The sequence below is a fragment of the Schistocerca gregaria genome, chromosome 8 (genome assembly GCF_023897955.1).
Source record: "Schistocerca gregaria isolate iqSchGreg1 chromosome 8, iqSchGreg1.2, whole genome shotgun sequence".
In the NCBI taxonomy this organism is placed as follows: domain Eukaryota; kingdom Metazoa; phylum Arthropoda; class Insecta; order Orthoptera; family Acrididae; genus Schistocerca; species Schistocerca gregaria.
In genome coordinates, this window is record NC_064927.1 from 256776627 (window position 1) to 256795038 (window position 18412).

Genomic DNA, 18412 nt, shown 5'->3' on the forward strand with positions numbered 1-18412 from the left:
TACCTACCCATCACATTCTTCCACATCTACAATACTCATCTTTCTGGCATCCTGTACATCGACAACGGTTAGCATTACTACAAAGTTGACAAATTTACGTTACTCGTAATTTGGCATTTTATGTCGGTAAAATATGCAGTCAGTCGCTTTCTGTATTTGATACGATTTCTTGCACCTGAGAGGTGGGCACGTGTAAAATAATACGCGGGTACATATAAGTTAACGTAACTTTTTCACATATCACTATGTTACTGGCTGTAAACTGTCTTTTTTCTTTTTTCGAATGATTTGACGTGACATTGCTGGATACTTTTAGAACACACACTATCAGATGAACTTTTTCTCAAAGATTTCTTTACCTACCAATTCCAAAATGTGGCAGTTTTATTAGTAATCAGATAAATTGGGTACCAGTCTTTTAAAATCAGTCTTACAACTCACGCAACATTTTTTTTTTAATTTGTTTATCATACATAGCAATTTTTATTTCATAAGAATTTAAATAAGTCTGATAGTAATTCACACTGAAAAATTCTATACCACAGAAGCTTGTTTCACAGTATGTACATGGTCCGTAGCGATTCTCACCTTTTTATCTTCAACGGTTCAGCAGTAAATGTTCCTTATACACCTAAGAATTAAAGTTGCGGGAAATGCGGAAAAAAGATTTTATCAGCATTTATGTCGGAAGCAAACACTTAGTCTCTTTGATCTCCATTCTTCTAATCTGACCCTACCGGCACACCCTTTTTTCAATATCCTTTACTAACGATTCAGAACTAGCAATACGCACATCATCGTCTTCAACTGGTTTTCAACGAAGCTACCTGCATCAAATCCCAGTCTCTTAACGGCCGCGATTCTTCCAGTGTTATCATCAAACACCAGACAACCATTATATGAGGAAATTTTGACGATAGTGCACGAGCAAACGTTTTCTTCGGGCGTCTCTTGTAAACAAGGATATTACAACTTTCGTTCGGGTTGTGTGTCCCACCAAGTGTGCCTTTCTTTAATATATCGTAACTAATCACACCGTAAATGGCTCACAGCCTTCTGTACTGAACACATGTCGTCTCTGATGACACGAATCCATGAAATTTCCCAAACAAGGACAGAATCGTGTAGAAAAGTAGGCGTGGCACTGCGAATTGTTTGAAACAAGATGGGTTTTACATCTTTGTATCACCAATTAAAATCTGAAAATTGGAGACAGTATTGCTAACATGCTACAGAACTATCTGTCAGCAAAAAATTTCGACTTGACCAATTTTACATACCTTCTCCCTTAAATTAGATTTCTAGCCACTGCTGGCTCATCATCAGTTGGAAATGAAGGAATGTTATTTTCTGGATCGTGTGCAGTCAGACAGTAGACTCGTCGTGATTACATTGCTTCGTCGTATCCACGACAAATTCATTCCGATAATGCACATTTAGTTACACACACACACACACACACACACACACACACACACACACACACACACACACACACACACACAAAGAAGCATTGCATTTGTTTACTGTGAAACCAAATGCACTTAAATATTGTGTTCGCGTGTGTGTAACCTGTCTAAATGTACATTATTGGAATGAGTTTCTCATTGATACAACGAAGCAGTGCAATTATCATAACTCTACCGTCTTACTGCACATAGGCCAGGAAATAATGCTCCTATTACGTCTCTATCTGATGATGAAGCTGCAGTGGCTCAAAAACTACTAATGGTGCGAGGAATCTTATCAGAGAGCGGCTGATTGCGTGTTATAACTACATAAACCATCAATTTAAATCACAGATGAGTTCGCCATCGACAATAGATATAATGGCTCTGAGCACTATGGAACTTAACATCTGAGATCAGTCGCCTAGAACGCAGAACTACTTAAACCTAAATAACCTAAGGACATCACACACATCCATGCCCGAGGCAGGATTCGAGCCTGCGACCGTAGCAGTGGCGCGGTTCCCGACTGAAGCACCTAGAACCGCTCGGCCACCACGGCCGGCAATAGATATAATGAATTCACTCAGAACTGTTTCAACCTTAATCATAGTCTCACAGCTCGTTATACACTAGTTAATACAAAGTGTGTGATCTCGAGGTCTAGGTTATGTTCAAAGGTGACTCATTCTAGTTTCAGTATTCATGGCAGATGTGGCCAGGTGAGAGCAGTGGTAAGTACTTACCAGCAGAGGGATGTTGGGCACAGTCAGCTTGAGGTTCTTGTCAGCAGAGATTTCCGGGACGAACTGCAGGATCTTGTTGTGCTGGTAAGTGACGGTGCCATTGTCGTGGAACTTGATGTTCACCTTCTCCATGTCCTCCCTGCCAGGCAAAGAGAAAAACTGTTTAGCTCACGATTCGTTTGCATCATCGTGTTTCGCGTTCTGGTTGACTTGTATCATATTTATATCAAGCACTACAGCAAAGAAGAATATTACTCCGATCACAGGTAAGTGAGCGGTTGATCTACAACAGTTATTAATAAATGGACGACATAAAAGGACAAAAACATCTTGCAGTGCGTACACACAAAGCCGGAACACGGATGGGTAATTGCAAAAATGTTTCTGCGTTGCCTTGACAATTGTTAAAATATTGTTTGGAGTGATTTGTTGTTACGTTCTATATCACTTAAATTTTCCATCCTCATGCGTTTTTGAGCCATTTGAGTTTCAGTAACCTGTTCAATAGTTTATTGGCTATTCGCTTGTGCAACAGAACAACATAAGTCGGAGATGTTTCGTGTTCTATTTGCAAGACCATAATCAGACCGTTGAAAATTAAACGATACTAGTAAACATCTTTCTGCGCTTCCAGAATGAGTTCAACACTGTACATTACCGTGTGCACTGTTGTCAAATTTCCTGAGAGGTTGACATTTTATGCTAGACACGAGATTCAACCCTGACACTTGCTGTAGGCTTAATTGTCCTACCGACTAAGGTGTCTGGGCTAGACTGCCAACCGTGTTCACGATTCCTATCTATAAGTAAGTCTTCCATGGAGGTATAGTACCAATTATTTTTTGTAATTCCGATTTTTATACTGGTAAAGACTTCGTTTTTGATTGTTACTCATTTCAGAATCGTTTTTATTCCACGTAACAGCGATATCTCGAAATTGTAGATCTCATCGAAGTGTCATCTACAAAGAAAAGAATTTGTGTGTTTCCAGAGACGCATGTTGCCGACTCTCATAACAGCTTAGCTAGCTACTCCTGCTATTCAACTCGGAACCTCCTTATACCTCAGATTTATTGTCACTCCGGCCTTCATCAATCGTCTCTTCGTTCTCGCACTCTCCTTACCCCGGATCAAAACTTGTTACATTGGATTCCGCACTGAACATTAATTAATTTACGCAATTGCCCTTGCCATGACCTCTTTACTGATACCATTCCGTTTAGATTCCTAGCATAACCTGCTACTATTATTGTATATAAAGGTTTACTCCTTACTTCCGTAACAGTTTTTCAGTCTTAGAAGACTCTGGTATGAGGCAGTTTCAACGACGTGTTTTGAAGGACAAAACTGAATAACAGGTAGTATCAATCAAACATGTCACGTACATTGCTCCTTCCACCATAAACACAGTTCACATCGTTATAAAAATCGCTGGGCTATCTCAAGTAGCCAAAGCCCTGAGTCCGAATATCGGCACCTAAAAGATTGCTTTAAAATTTCTTTATTTCATGAAATCATTACAGAAGAATGAAATGTTTTCTTCAGTACGCTTACCGCTGATATCTAAACCAATGATTGTCGGGCGAGAGACTTAAGCAAATATTCTCTTGAAGTTAGTTCCTCGTCAGAAAAAAAAGGTTAGTCGCATTAATTAGCTCACCACCACATTTCTGAGCTATGGAGCCTTTCTGAAAGATGAAGCACCCCAGAACAATATCCTAATCACATTGTTGAATAATACTATGTAAAATATTTCAACTTATTGAGTTGTTTCTCGCTAAGATTTGTAATAATTCTAATTGCAAACGTGGGGGAACTAAGTTGTTTTAGAAATTCCAAAATGTTCCCTTTGCGGTTTAAATTCTCATCAATACAGATAACTAAAAATTCTTATGTCTGTACACTGTTTATGATTTTCTCAGCACGTATTACACGTATCATTGGTTTAGTACCCGCAGATGAGCGCAACGTATTCAGTTTTGTTATTTTAAAACTGAAGGTGAGGCCATTCACAGAATACCAATCAATAGTACTTTTAAGAATATAGTTTATTTCTTCTGTTTCTGTATGTATGCTTGGACTGATTACACTAATAGTGTCATCTACAAAAATAACTGATTCTACTTGTAGTACATTAGACGCAAGGCAGTTTACACGTATGAGGAACAATGGTGGATCTAAGACTGAGCCGTGGGGAACGGCCATACGTTGTTTCTCCCCAGATGTAGTAAACGAGATGGGCTCAAGGCAACTGTATGGCAAGAGGAATGGACACGAGTCCTTCCGGAAGGCCTACACCACGAGCAGAGGCATGACACTTTTACTGGTTGTGCAGAGTATGCATGTGAAAAGATGTGATGACATTTTATGTAAGTAGGCTGTTTAGGTTTTATGTAACGTATTGTTGTGCTACGGAAAAGGCTGTCTCATTGCAGCTATACCACAAAAGTTACTACTAAAACATGTTTTACTTTCCAGAATAATACAGAAAAACTGTGCAGATATAAAACAGATACAGTGCAAAAGCAACATTGTAAATTGTCACTCATTAGTAGCGTCGTGATAAAATAGTGTAGCTGTCACATAAACTAACCACTGAGTCATCTGGTATCTCATAGAAAGTACTTTAAATCTAGAATTTATTTTCAAGTAAACCATAATGTTGCATTAAAATCTCATTAGCAGTACTGGTAAATGTTCTAAGTATGTCAGCCTTATAGTCGTTACGTAATCGTGCAACTAACAAGCAAGAATGTACACGCACAATAACACTGTGACGTCTGTTCACTATAACAATGTATTCGCAATTTCTGTTTAAATAAGTTCTCTTGGTTCTTGACTGGATATTTAACTTCAAACATGGTTGCATGTTAACAGGTTCTCGGTGTGACAAAGCATACTAGAAATGTGAAATGCTCTATGGCAAAGACTAAGTTAAACAGCAGATTATGATTCAATAAACGGTTTGACATGTGAAATGTGGTGTAAACCTTTACTCTTCCTAGTACGCAGAGTTTCAACCTCAGCGCAATTATCATGTGGCATACGTCGAATTCTGTAAAGTGCATTGTAAATTAGAAAGAATTTGTGACTCAAGTATTTCTTCTTATGTGACAATGAATGAGCTTTAATGAGAACTTTCTGACCAATATATAATTCCTTTGCATTTGCTTTACCGTGTAATTTTCTCCTTTTGTCTGCAGCAGAATTTATATTTTTAATAGCCAAATCAATTATGTCTTTGTGTCGAAGTTTACGTGTATTCGGAAAAGGTACAAGCTCTCTGATTCTGTTCGGTGGTTCTTTATTCTTCAGTACAAGAACAGGTGGTAAAGCAGTGGAGTCATGAGGCATTTCATTCAGCACGTTTTGAAATAAGTGTAAATATCTGTCCCAATGCTGATGCTTTCTGTGACAATAAAGTCTGCAAAGCTTATTGATTTCTTTCATAATCCGTTCAGACGGGTTACAATGTGGTGAGTACAATGAAATAAAAACAGATTTGATCTTATGGTTAAGAAGCATGCGTGACCAAACAGCAGATCTGAACTGCGGTCCGTTATCTGAAATTACTTTACTAACGTGTCCAACTTCACGTAAGAAATTTTTAACAAAGGCGATGGATATAGACCGTCCAGTGGCTTTACGTAACGGAGTGAAAGAAACAAATTTTGAAGTAAGTTCAACAGCGACTAGAACCTACGAAAATCCATTAGATGTTTTAACAAGCAGTCCCAAGAGATCAACAGCAGCAGGGGACGTTTCAGGTACACGAACTCAACTCTGCGCGCAACACAGGTTGGCTGGCTTGCTGAGACTCGATGAAGATGTTCTTAGTGACGGTTGAAGGCCATCCCAGAAATGCGTAATAAGACTAAGAACTGCAGCCCTCACCGGGCGGTCCGCGCTTTGTACATCTTCAGGTGCGGTAAGTTCATCTATCAGAACAGTTCAGTGTGAACAGGCTTTATCGCTTGTTTAAGTGTGTCTTTAAAAAGTCACAGATGTGGTTCAGTGCCTTATCTCTCTGCCACCGGACATTAATATTTTTCAGACCACCAACAAAGACAAGAAGCTCTGTACTCACACCTAGTGTGTTTTTCTATTGAAAAGCATGATGAGGTTACTGAGGGAGAGGGTAGAGTAGTATCTACACCCAGTACCCTCAGTTACTTGTTGTAAACGTTCTACTTTATGTCTTCCTGTACAACGTTTTGTACATTTTGGCAGCCTCAAGTACCATCGCGTCATGTGCGTAAGTCCTGTTTGTTAGGTTATCAGCCCATTTTTCAGCATCGTCCTTTATTATATCGTCGAGGCAGGCCTGATAGTCTAATGGTAAAGTGCGTGCCCTGAAATCGAAAAGTCACAGTATCGAATATCCATCAGGCGACAGAATATTTCAGTCTAACTTAGCCTTCAACTCTCTATGATATGAAAATTCGCTAGGGAAGAAACATGGTGTGGATTCCACGTTAAATTGTAGGACCCCTTTCCCAGATAAAATTATTGGGATAGGAACACACAAATCGACGAAACGACGTCGAGCTGAAAGACTTACTCCAGGTTGTTAAGGCGCACGAATTTATTATTATGGCACAGCATCTCAAACGTTTAGATTCTATTTTCCAGTGTTCACTTATACAATGATTGTGTTGCGCACATTGCTGTACTTTCTTTCGCCCACTCCACGTACAACTGAAGCAGTCCTCCGGTTCTAAAGATATCGACATCCACAGGACTTTCAACCAAAACATTCCCGCCTCTATTCTCTTCAGACATGGGGTCCAACATTTTTCTAACGTTATTCCTGTCTTGAAACGACGTAGAATACATTAGAAGGGAATAAACGGATGACGTAGTGATATATAATTGCGAGCGAAACAGTTTGGCACTCTACTGCTGTTTTAAATAATACTTTCTTATATACAATATCATCAAGGTGTGGAGACACCTATTTGTGAACAAGCCTTTACGACGATTTTAACTACGCTGGAGACATTTTGAATGACGTGTCTGAGTGTCTTTGGCCCATTCTACCTGAAGAGCCGAAACCACATAAAGCACTGATGTTGGACACTGGGGTCTGGAGCGAAGTTAATGACTCCAACTCCTCCCAAAGGCGTTCCATTGGATTCAGGTGCGGGCTCTGGTTTGTCAGTCCATCTGAGGATCACTGTTGTTCACAAATCATTGTTTCAGAGATGCTGCTTTATGGCAGCAAGTATTTTCATTGTGACACAGTCATTCTCTAGGAAATGTTTCGCTACCGTACACAGTGCACAAATCTGTAAAATGTGCTCACATCCTTACACATGTGGCGTTTTCGGAAGGGCAGTAAGGGAGCCACACTTTTATCACGAAAAATCTCGATGTCTTGCCAACACCTGTTCCGCTCTTCACTGCTGGCACTATACATGATGCCAGGCAATGTTGCCCAGGCATTCCTCAAAACCTTTCATTGGATACTGGATGTAGCATGATTCATAATTCTAAAGCACTCGTTTCCATTCATCCACAATGGCGTCGTTTTTTATATCACCCCGAACGTCGCTTGAAATGTGTGGTTTATGGGAATTCCCTTGGCCATTCCATACCATTTTCCTTAATTCCCTATGCACAACCATCGTGCTAATTGGGCTGCTAATAGGACTTTGGAACTCACGAGTTGCTCCCTCCACTGGTATCAAGCGATTTTCAACAACCACACTCCACAATGAAACTCCCTGGCAGATTAAAATTGTGTGCCGGACCGATACTCGAACTCGGGACCTTTGCCTTTCGCGGGCAAGTGCTCTACCATCTGAGCTACCCAAGCACGACTCACGTCCCGACCTCACAACTTTACTTCCGCCAGTACCTCGTCTCCAACCTTTCAAACTTCACAGAAGCTTGTAAGTAGGCTGTTTAGGTTTTTATATTGGTAACGCCACGTAGCGCTATGTATGAAAATCACTGGCTGTGCTTTGCGCAGTCTGTGGCTGGGTGGCATTTTGTAATACTCGCCATTGTAGTGTTGGGCAGCTGGATGTTAACAGCACATAGCGTTGCGCAGTTGGAGGTGAGCCGCCAGCGGTGGTGGATGTGGGGAGGTAGATGGAGTTTTGAAATTTGTAAGACTGGATGTCATGAACTGATATATACATTATGACTTTTGAACACTATTGAGGTAAATACATTGTCTGATCTGTATTAAAATCTTTCATTTGCTAACTATGCCTGTCAGTAGTTAGTGCCTTGAGTAGTTTGAATCTTTTATTTAGCTGGCAGTAGTGGCGCCCGCTGTATTGCAGTAGTTCGAGTAACGAAGATTTTTGTGAGGTAAGTGATTTGTGAAAGGTATAGTTTAATGTTAGTCAGGGCCATTATTTCATAGGGATTATTAGAAGTCAATTTGCGTTGCGCTAAAAAAATATTGTGTGTCAGTTTAAGCACAGTCATGTGTAATTGTTCTAAGGGGACGTTTCAAGCTCTTCTGCAAAACTTGCAGAACTAGCACTCCTGGAAGAAAGGGTATTGCGGAGACATGGCTTAGCCACAGCCTGGGGGATGTTTCCAGGATGAGATTATCGCTCTATAGCGGAGTGTCCGCTGATATGAAACTCCTTTGCAGAGTGAAAGTCTCATTCTGTTTACTCTCCACAATGCTCGACGATCCCTGTCCGTCAGTAGATGAATTAGGTGTCGCTCTTCCTTTCCACTGAACAGTCACATCACCAACAGTCGCCTTGGGCAGCTGTAGGTTCCTTCATGGATCTGTTACTCAGGTGACATCCAGTGGCTAGTCTCCTGACTGACTCATTCCGCTATTACTGCTTCTATGTTGACAAAACAGCATTCGCTGTCTCTTTTTATATTGCGCGTCCACTTCTGTTGACATATGGTTGTCAGTTCCCATTACGTACGGCTGTCCGGATACTTTTGATCAGATAGTGTACGTCGCCCATGGATACAGAACAGACCATTCAGAAAAATTCCACAGTTTGCACTTGAACCACAGTGATTAACACCTTTCTAACCGGCATTGAACAACCTTTGCTCTTAATAATCTAGATGACGCGATACCACGTACGCAGACCTTGACCGCCTTCTATCACAAACATGAGTCCAATCGCACGTCTTTTACATTAGCCGGCGTTATAGAGGTTAATTGCTGAGGTATTTGCCGCTCGTAAAACGAGACGGCGCGGAGCAACCGACTTGCTACATCGATGAAGTACGCAACGCACTTGAGACTGAGGGGCAGTCTGACGCGGCGTGCGTACACGTGTCTTGATGTGAGAGTCAGACGAGAGGTCGGCCTCGTGGATGCGGAGTAAGTGTGTTCCTAAGCGAGGCACATTGCAGGCCTCGCCAGTATTGCGACAGAACCTCAGCACAGGTACGTTCTTAACAGCACTCGCCTTTATGGGCCTAGCTGTTCTTACCAGCAGACAACTGCCGTGACTGACTTCTAAATTAAGAAACAAATTACTCCTATGGTTGTAACTGACTATGTTAACGCGTCCTTCTACACCACTGTAACTGAATGAAGGATCTTAACTACTTCCAAGCTCTTCTAATCTTTTGGCCAAATGTATTCGAAGTGGGGAAAAAAAGAACGACAAACCACGAAGGTTCAAATGACTCTGAGCACTATGGGACATAATATCTGAGGTCAGCAGTCCCCTAGAACTTCTTAAACTTTGAAAGTAGGCTGTTTAGGTTCTTATGTTGGTAACGTCACGTAGCGCTCTGTATGAAAATCACTGGCTGTACTGTGTGCAGTCTGTGGGTTGTTGGCACTGTTGGAATATTCGCTATTGTAGTGTTGGGCAGTTGGATGTGAACAGCGCGTAGCGTTGCGCAGTTAGAGGTGAGCCGCCAGCAGTGGTGGATGTGGGGAGAGAGATGGCAGAATTTTGAGAGCGGACGATCTGGACGTGTGTCCATCAGAAAAAGTACATTTGTAATACTGGATATCATGAACTGATATCTATATGACGACTTTTGAACATCATTAAGGTAAATACATTGTTTGTTCTCTATCAAAATCTTTCTTTTGCTAACTATGCCTATCAGTAGTTAGTGCGTTCAGTAGTTAGAATCTCTTATTTAGCTGGCAGTATTGGGGCTCGCTCTATTGCAGTAGTTCGAGTAACGAAGATTTTTGTGAGGTAAGTGATTCATGAAAGGTATAGGTTATTGTTAGTCAGGGCCATTCTTTTGTAGGGATTATTGAAAGTCAGATTGCGTTGCGCTAAAAATATTATCAGTTTAGTGTTGATCAGAATAAATAAAGAGAAATGTCTGAGTACGTTCAGTTCTGCTCACATGTTTGAAAATCAAATAACGTAAGAGGTTTATCAGCACAGTAATTCATAAATTTTTCTAAAGGGACGTTACAACCTAACTAACCTAAGGATATCATATACAGTCATGCCCGAGGCAGGATTTGAACCTGCAACCGTAGCAGTCGGGCGGTTCCAGACTAAAGCGCCTAAAACCGCTCGGCCATCGCGCGGTCGGCTAAACCACGAAGGAATTATCCGAAGGGACGGAAATCGGTAGATCTAATGTACATGTACAGATAAGCAAATAATTACAATCTCAGAAGAACTGGATGATTTATTCACAAATTGAGCAAGTAAATAACGCGTTGGCCCACCTCTGGCTCTTATGCAAGCATTTCGTCGGCTTGGCTCTGAGATAGAGCTGTTGGAGGTCTTCCTTGAGGGACATCGTGTCTAATTCTGTCAAAATGGCAGTTGGATGCTGCCCATAATGCTCCACACTTTCTCAGTTGGGGGAGAGATACGGCGACGTTCCTGGCTAAGGTAGCGTTCGCAAGCGTGATTGCAAGCAGCAAAAACTCCGTGCTCGGGCGAGCATTATCTGGCTGAAATGTAAGTCCAGGATAGTTTGCCGTGAACGGGAATACAACGTGACAAATAATATCGTCGACTTAGAGTAGTGCTGTAAGGTTACAGCGGATGACAGCCACAGTGTCCTGTTATGAAATGAAATTGCACTCCAGACCATCACTCCTGGTTGTCGGGCTGTATAGCGGTTGACAGTCTGGTTGGTATCCTACCACTAACCAGGGCAGCTCCAGACACGTCTTCGCTTGCCATCGGGGCTCAGTTGAGAAGTCTGACTCATCACTGAAGACAGTTCTGCTCAAGTCAATGCGACTCCAGGCAAAAGACGTAAATGGATGGATCAGATTAGTACAGAGAAGGTACCCAATCGAACTGGAGAGAAAAGAAATTTATGGGGCAAGTTGGCTATAAGAAGGTATCAGTTGACAGGACGCTTACTGATGCACCAAGGAGTAGTCAAGTTGCTAATAGTGTGACTTTTAGAGGGGGTGAGTGACAGTTGTAGAGGGAGACCGACACTTCTCTGAAGTAAGAAGATTCAAATGGACGTAGAATGCAGAGGTATGGTGGTTCGCACATGGTAGGCTAGCGTGGAGAGCTGCATTAAACCAATATTTGGGGTGATACAGACCGCCGCCGCCGCCGCCGCCACCACCACCACCACCACCACCACCACCAGATAGCAGAACTCATCTATTTTACTGTGCCTCATTTTCTAATGTGTTGCCTCAGCATGGCCTGATTAAGTTCGAGTATATTACTCAGCTATCTGTACAATTTTACGACAAGCCCGTAATGTAATGTTATCTCGGGCAAAAAGCAGTTAAACAGTCAAGAGGAAGAAAGTGACTTAATGGTATCTCGAATATTAGAAGCATTTGACTTACTACGCATAAAATGCTCGTTTCCGTAAACATGAAAACAATATTCGTTATAATCTGACCACAACAAGATAGAATCCTAGCAGTGATGCATTTTGGGAATTTAACACGTATAAATACAAGTGAAACCACTTTAAGTGCCATAAAAATTTCTTAGGACCGATGGAGAATTGTTCACACGCTCTTACAATTAGAAGTCTGGAACTTAAGCTCACCAGAGAAAATTTTAGTCTCTCCCTTAAGAGAGCATCGTGGTCATTTAGGAGCTCCGTACCAGGTGTATATGTAGTACCAGGTGTCCAGGTAACCCTACAACTCTTACGTAATCGTGACATTGCACTGATGTACTTGTGTCAGTCGGTTGTATGAAGTGAGTGCGTTGAGACTGGTCCACGTGTAGGCATGACAGAATGGCAAGAAGGACTTACCGTGTTCGGACGTGCCATCACCACGCAGAGTGAAGCTGTCCGATCTGTTGGTATATCAGCTCGAATTGTTCAAGGTGTCTACGAGGAATAGTGTACAATTCGTAACCAGGAGTCGTAAAAGAATACTAACTGACAAGAACCGGCGACGAGTGCCACTCGCTGTAATAAATGGCTATCGGTTTCAAACGCCCCAATAATTAATGCGATCAGTGAACGGAGCTGCAGCTAAACCAGAGTCTGAGCGAACACTGAGAAGACCACAGAATCAGGCGCGGCTCATAATTAAAGGCTCTGAGAGGGAGCCGCCCCAAAATACATGTTAATGTAAATTTCGTAAGAACATATTACATAATTTAATTATCAGGACGAACTTCGCACATTTCCCACTCAGATTAAAATAACGATGGTCAACGTTCTTGGAACTGTTTGTATCTATAGATGTTTTCCGAACGGTTAGTAGTGTTTAGGCTGCGCCTTGGAACGTCATTAAGCTGCATGTAGTAGCGGTTTGGGGGCGTGGCTGCTACATAGTACTGCTCTTTATGGGCGACCCGAAGGCTCAGAGCTTGCAGCCTAAGGGAGTCATACCAACTACCACACGTTTTTCACGTTCCACTATCTATGTAATAAAGGAATGTAGAGTGGCCGAAACTTCGCTATTCAATCTTTGTCTCTGCACATCTCTACTAAGCTTCAATGTATCATTAATCGACGTTTAGTATTAATGTTTTGATAATGTTTTTTATAGTTGTTTTGTTTCTACCATTGGCTATATTATCCACATTTAGAACAAGTTTGCAAATATCCCGCCAGAGTGCACTAGACTACTGTAACATAACAGTACTGCCATCTAGCGAGAGTTTCATAAATGATTAGAGGACAAAGCGCGCGCGAAATTTGTCCCGTCACTTTACTTTCCTTGCTTGCTGATGCTGACTGCTTTTTTTGATACCGTGTGGTATTAGCAAGTTTCTTTTTCGGAGTGTATTTTGGACGATTTTAGTGAGTTTTACTTGCTTGTGAATATCTGCGACATACCGCGAGTGTGAAACCAGCGCAATATGAATTCAGTGTGCAATTTAATACACTCCTGGAAATGGAAAAAAGAACACATTGACACCGGTGTGTCAGACCCACCATACTTGCTCCGGACACTGCGAGAGGGCTGTACAAGCAATGATCACACGCACGGCACAACGGACACACCAGGAACCGCGGTGTTGGCCGTCGAATGGCGCTAGCTGCGCAGCATTTGTGCACCGCTGCCGTCAGTGTCAGCCAGTTTGCCGTGGCATACGGAGCTCCATCGCAGTTTTTAACACTGGTAGCATGCCGCGACAGCGTGGACGTGAACCGTATGTGCAGTTGACGGACTTTGAGCGAGGGCGTATAGTGGGCATGCGGGAGGCCGGGTGGACGTACAGCCGAATTGCTCAACACGTGGGGCGTGTGGTCTCCACAGTGCATCGATGTTGTCGCCAGTGGTCGGCGGAAGGTGCACGTGCCCGTCGACCTGGGACCGGACCGCAGCGACGCACGGATGCACGCCAAGACCGTAGGATCCTACGCAGTGCCGTAGGGGACCGCACCGCCACTTCCCAGCAAATTAGGAACACTGTTGCTCCTGGGGTATCGGCGAGGACCATTCGCAACCGTCTCCATGAAGCTGGGCTACGGTCCCGCACACCGTTAGGTCGTCTTCCGCTCACGCCCCAACATCGTGCAGCCCGCCTCCAGTGGTATCGCGACAGGCGTGAATGGAGGGACGAATGGAGACGTGTCGTCTTCAGCGATGAGAGTCGCTTCTGCCTTGGTGCCAATGATGGTCGTATGCGTGTTTGGCGCCGTGCAGGTGAGCGCCACAATCAGGACTGCATACGACCGAGGCACACAGGGCCAACACCCGGCATCATGGTGTGGGGAGCGATCTCCTACACTGGCCGTACACCTCTGGTGATCGTCGAGGGGACACTGAATAGTGCACGGTACATCCAAATCGTCATCGAACCCATCGTTCTACCATTCCTAGACCGGCAAGGGAACTTGCTGTTCCAATAGGACAATGCACGTCCGCATGTATCCCGTGCCACCCAACGTGCTCTAGAAGGTGTAAGTCAACTACCCTGGCCAGCAAGATCTCCGGATCTGTCCCCCATTGAGCATGTTTGGGACTGGATGAAGCGTCGTCTCACGTGGTGTGCACGTCCAGCACGAACGCTGGTCCAACTGAGGCGCCAGGTGGAAATGGCATGGCAAGCCGTTCCACAGGACTACATCCAGCATCTCTACGATCGTCTCCATGGGAGAATAGCAGCCTGCATTGCTGCGAAAGGTGGATATACACTGTACTAGTGCCGACATTGTGCATGCTCTGTTGCCTGTGTCTATGCGCCTGTGGTTCTGTCAGTGTGATCATGTGATGTATCTGACCCCAGGAATGTGTCAATAAAGTTTCCCCTTCCTGGGACAATGAATTCACGGTGTTCTTATTTCAATTTCCAGGAGTGTAGATAAAAACTTGGAAGACAGATATAGTATGCAAGTGAATGAACTTGATGCATCCAGACCCGATCTAACGATCAATCAAGAACAGAAAAAGTGCCAATCTAGGCAAGGATACAAACGCAGTTTTAATAGAGCCATGTACGATGCAGCTGAGTGGTTGTGAAGTGAAAAATGCATTTTTCTGTTTCGTCTGTCTTCGTACAAGTAGTACTGATAGTGCCTGGACTCAAACTAGTATCACTGACTTAAAGAATTTTCACGCAAAGGTGAAATACATAATTTAACTTCGAGCTTTGGAGGTAAACTACAATAAATGCCTTAAATTTAGAACTGAAAACACCAAAAATATTAAGCAGCCGCAAAGTTAACATTCATCGCATTAAAGATCTCTCCGAAACGCGTCTTTTCATATAATTTGCTGCAAAGTGCCATAAAATGTAATGATGACGTATAAAAACACAATTTAATTCAAAGTTAGCTTCTATTGGTATTTAATACCTGATTATAGAAGACACAGTACGTAAAATTATGGGTAGAGAGTGATCTGCCCACCCCCCTCCCCCTGAATCCTTAGTTGTTTATGTCAGACTAATCTGTAGCGTAACCAGAGGTCTATATTGGCTCCGATTGATAAATGCCGCAGCCTTCCCCAGTATAGAAACCACGAGCCGCGCCTGCCACAGATGGTCATTTGGAGTCGGGTACCTCGCAAAAAGCTATTGCTGTCATGTGCACATAAGAGCCGACGACGTTAATGGCCCGAACGACAGAGAAGGTTGACAGGAGCTGATTGAAGGTCTTTAGTGTGGTCTGACGAATCGTGATTTTTCCTCTTTTCAAATGATGCGAGACGCAGAGCGCACCGACGACCTAATGATGCGTTTAACCGTCAGTGTGTGGTTTGTAGTTTTCTTGGGTGTGTCTTTCATACTACGATCTGAACGCACTCATTCGTGTTACCGTGATAATGAGAGAGGCCGTTTATTTCAACCTTCTCGACGACCAGTTGTTGCCCTTCCCTCTACATCTGCATGACGTGTCTTCTCTGGAGAATCCCATCCTCGCAGATGACAACGGCCACTTTGACAAGGCAGGAGGCACGTATGGTCCTGGTTCACCGAACAGACGGGCAGCCCATCGCACCTCTCCTGGTTCACATCGCCCGATCTTTCAAGGGGAGGCGACGACGTTCGCATCACTGATTACTTCAGACTTCGCTCACTTTCAATAGTCCATTGGGACATGATAATGTGCAAGTAGCAAGGCATCTTACTCTGACGATTTCGATAAAATCCCATGAGAAGTTTCACGTGTCGGTGATTTGTGTGTGAGTTGCGGTCTGAGCATGAGCTGGCAGCCGTCATGTGTTCAGCGCTCAAGCTCCATAATCGTTGGTCTCTCTGTATCGAGTCCAGGTAATCCTTTTCAATTTATATTTTTTGCAACACCAGTCGTATTATTCCGTAGGCTACATATTACATTTGAAAAGTAATATGATAAAGGGACATAGGTATGTATTTGCATAAACTTGTATTGAATTTCCGATGTTACTTCATTGGTTACTAATTATTATTACAACAAACATTGTGCGAACTTTATTTTCATACACAATCTAAGGGGTATCAAATTTGTTCGTATTTGACTGACAACTAATGTGAAATTGCTTTTCGTGAAGAAGCTATTAAAATACTTTCAATGGTACGTCGCCAGTTTCTAGCACCGATATTTACGAAAATTTTGCGTTACGCATGACTTCCACCCAGCTTGTCGGAAGAAAGAAATTTTTCAAAATCTCAACGACATCTGCTTTTTCTTAGAAACTCCTATGATTACTTGTGCACGAGGGAAAATTGTATTCATTTGATGTAGTAGACGCCACTTATGTTTTCCGTGCATGTATGAAAAATCATTCTGCAGCATGTAATGTAAACACATCCGACGATTAACTGTACACTGTCCCCATAGTATGCCGTAATGAAAATGATTGTTTTATTGGGTAGAGCTATTAGCACATTTATTTATCTACGTTTGACGTGTGTTTTCCAAGCCTGTACCTCCTCCTTGAAAAATTGTGTCCTTAGCTCGAAGGGTCTAGGTGCAAAGCAATTCTCGGCACCTTACCAGATTGCAGATAGAAGCGATTTCTGGAATCACGATAGGCATTCATTTTCAGGAAAACGTTACATGTTTTTTGTTTACTTGTTGATAATTACAAATACAGCATTTGATGTGATAGTAAAAATTAGCAAATAACCGGGAAATTCAGTAGAAGTTCATGCAAATACATGTGTCGTTTCGTAATATTACCTTTCAAATGTAAAATGCCTGAAATAATATGACTAGTGTTGAAAAAATATAAAAAAAGCATGAGTAGAACTCAATCCAGCGACCCACGGATTAGAAGGCTGAATGCTAACCACACGATAGCAGCCAACTCGTGCTGAGGGTAGCAACGTCCCGGCAAATCACTGACACGTAAGAGTTCTCTTGCGTAGTACGCCTTACTACTTGCACATTATGTTGTCCTAATGAACTACTAAAAGTGTAGGAAGTCTGAAATAAATACATGATCCAAGCGTCGTGGCCACCCGTTGTTAATTCCATAGAAATAGTCTCGAACTATTTGGAAAAGCGGGCCGCCGCTGGAGTTGAACAACTTAGAGAAACATATTCCTTATCTGAGTGCGAAGTTACGGCCCATGTGATTATAGTGTGTGTGTGTGTGTGTGTGTGTGTGTGTGTGTGTGTGTGTGTGTGTGTACACAGCTCACTGCATCGAAGGGGTGCTAGGAGAAGTACACTACTGGCCATTAAAATTGCTACACCAAGAAGAAATGCAGATGATAAACGGGTATTCATTGGACAAATATATTATACTAGAACTGACATGTGATTACATTTCCACGCAATTTGGGTGCATAGATCCTGAGAAATCAGTACCCAGAACAACCACCTCTGGCCGTAATAACGGCCTTGATACGCCTGGTCATTGAGTCAAACAGATCTTGGATGGCGTGTACAGGTACAGCTGACCATGCAGCTTCAACACGATACCACAGTTCATCAAGAGTAGTGACTGGCGTATTGTGATGAGCCAGTTGCTCCGCCAACATTGACCAGACGTTTTCATTTGATGAGAGATCTGGAGAATGTGCTGGCCAGGGCAGCAGTCTAACATTTTTGTATACAGGTAGGCCCGTACAGGACCTGCAACATGCGGTCGAGCATTGTCCTGCTGAAATGTAGGGTTTCGCAGGGTTCGAATGAAGGGTAGAGCCACGGGTCGTAACACATCTGAAATGTAACGTCCATTGTTCACAGTGCCGTGAATGCGAACAAGAGGTGACCAAGACGTGGAACCAATGGCACCCCATAGCATCACGCCGGGTGATACGTCAGTATGGCTATGACGAATACACGCTTCCATTGTGCGTTCAGCACGATGTCGACAAACACGAATGCGACCGTCATGATGCTGTACACAGAACTTGGATTCATCCGAAAAAATGACGTTTTGCCATTCGTGCAACCAGGTTCGTCGTT

The 18412-nt window shown here is 42.9% G+C and overlaps 1 protein-coding gene across 1 annotated transcript in view; it reads right to left on the bottom strand.

Annotated features, from left to right (window-relative positions):
* Positions 1–18412, bottom strand: part of LOC126285438 (scavenger receptor class B member 1) — a 403446-nt gene that overhangs the window by 40819 nt on the left and 344215 nt on the right. Inside the window, exon 5 of the mRNA XM_049984826.1 lies at positions 2195–2333. Within this exon, the coding sequence (XP_049840783.1) occupies positions 2195–2333 (139 nt within the window). The remainder of the gene's footprint in view (positions 1–2194; positions 2334–18412) is intronic.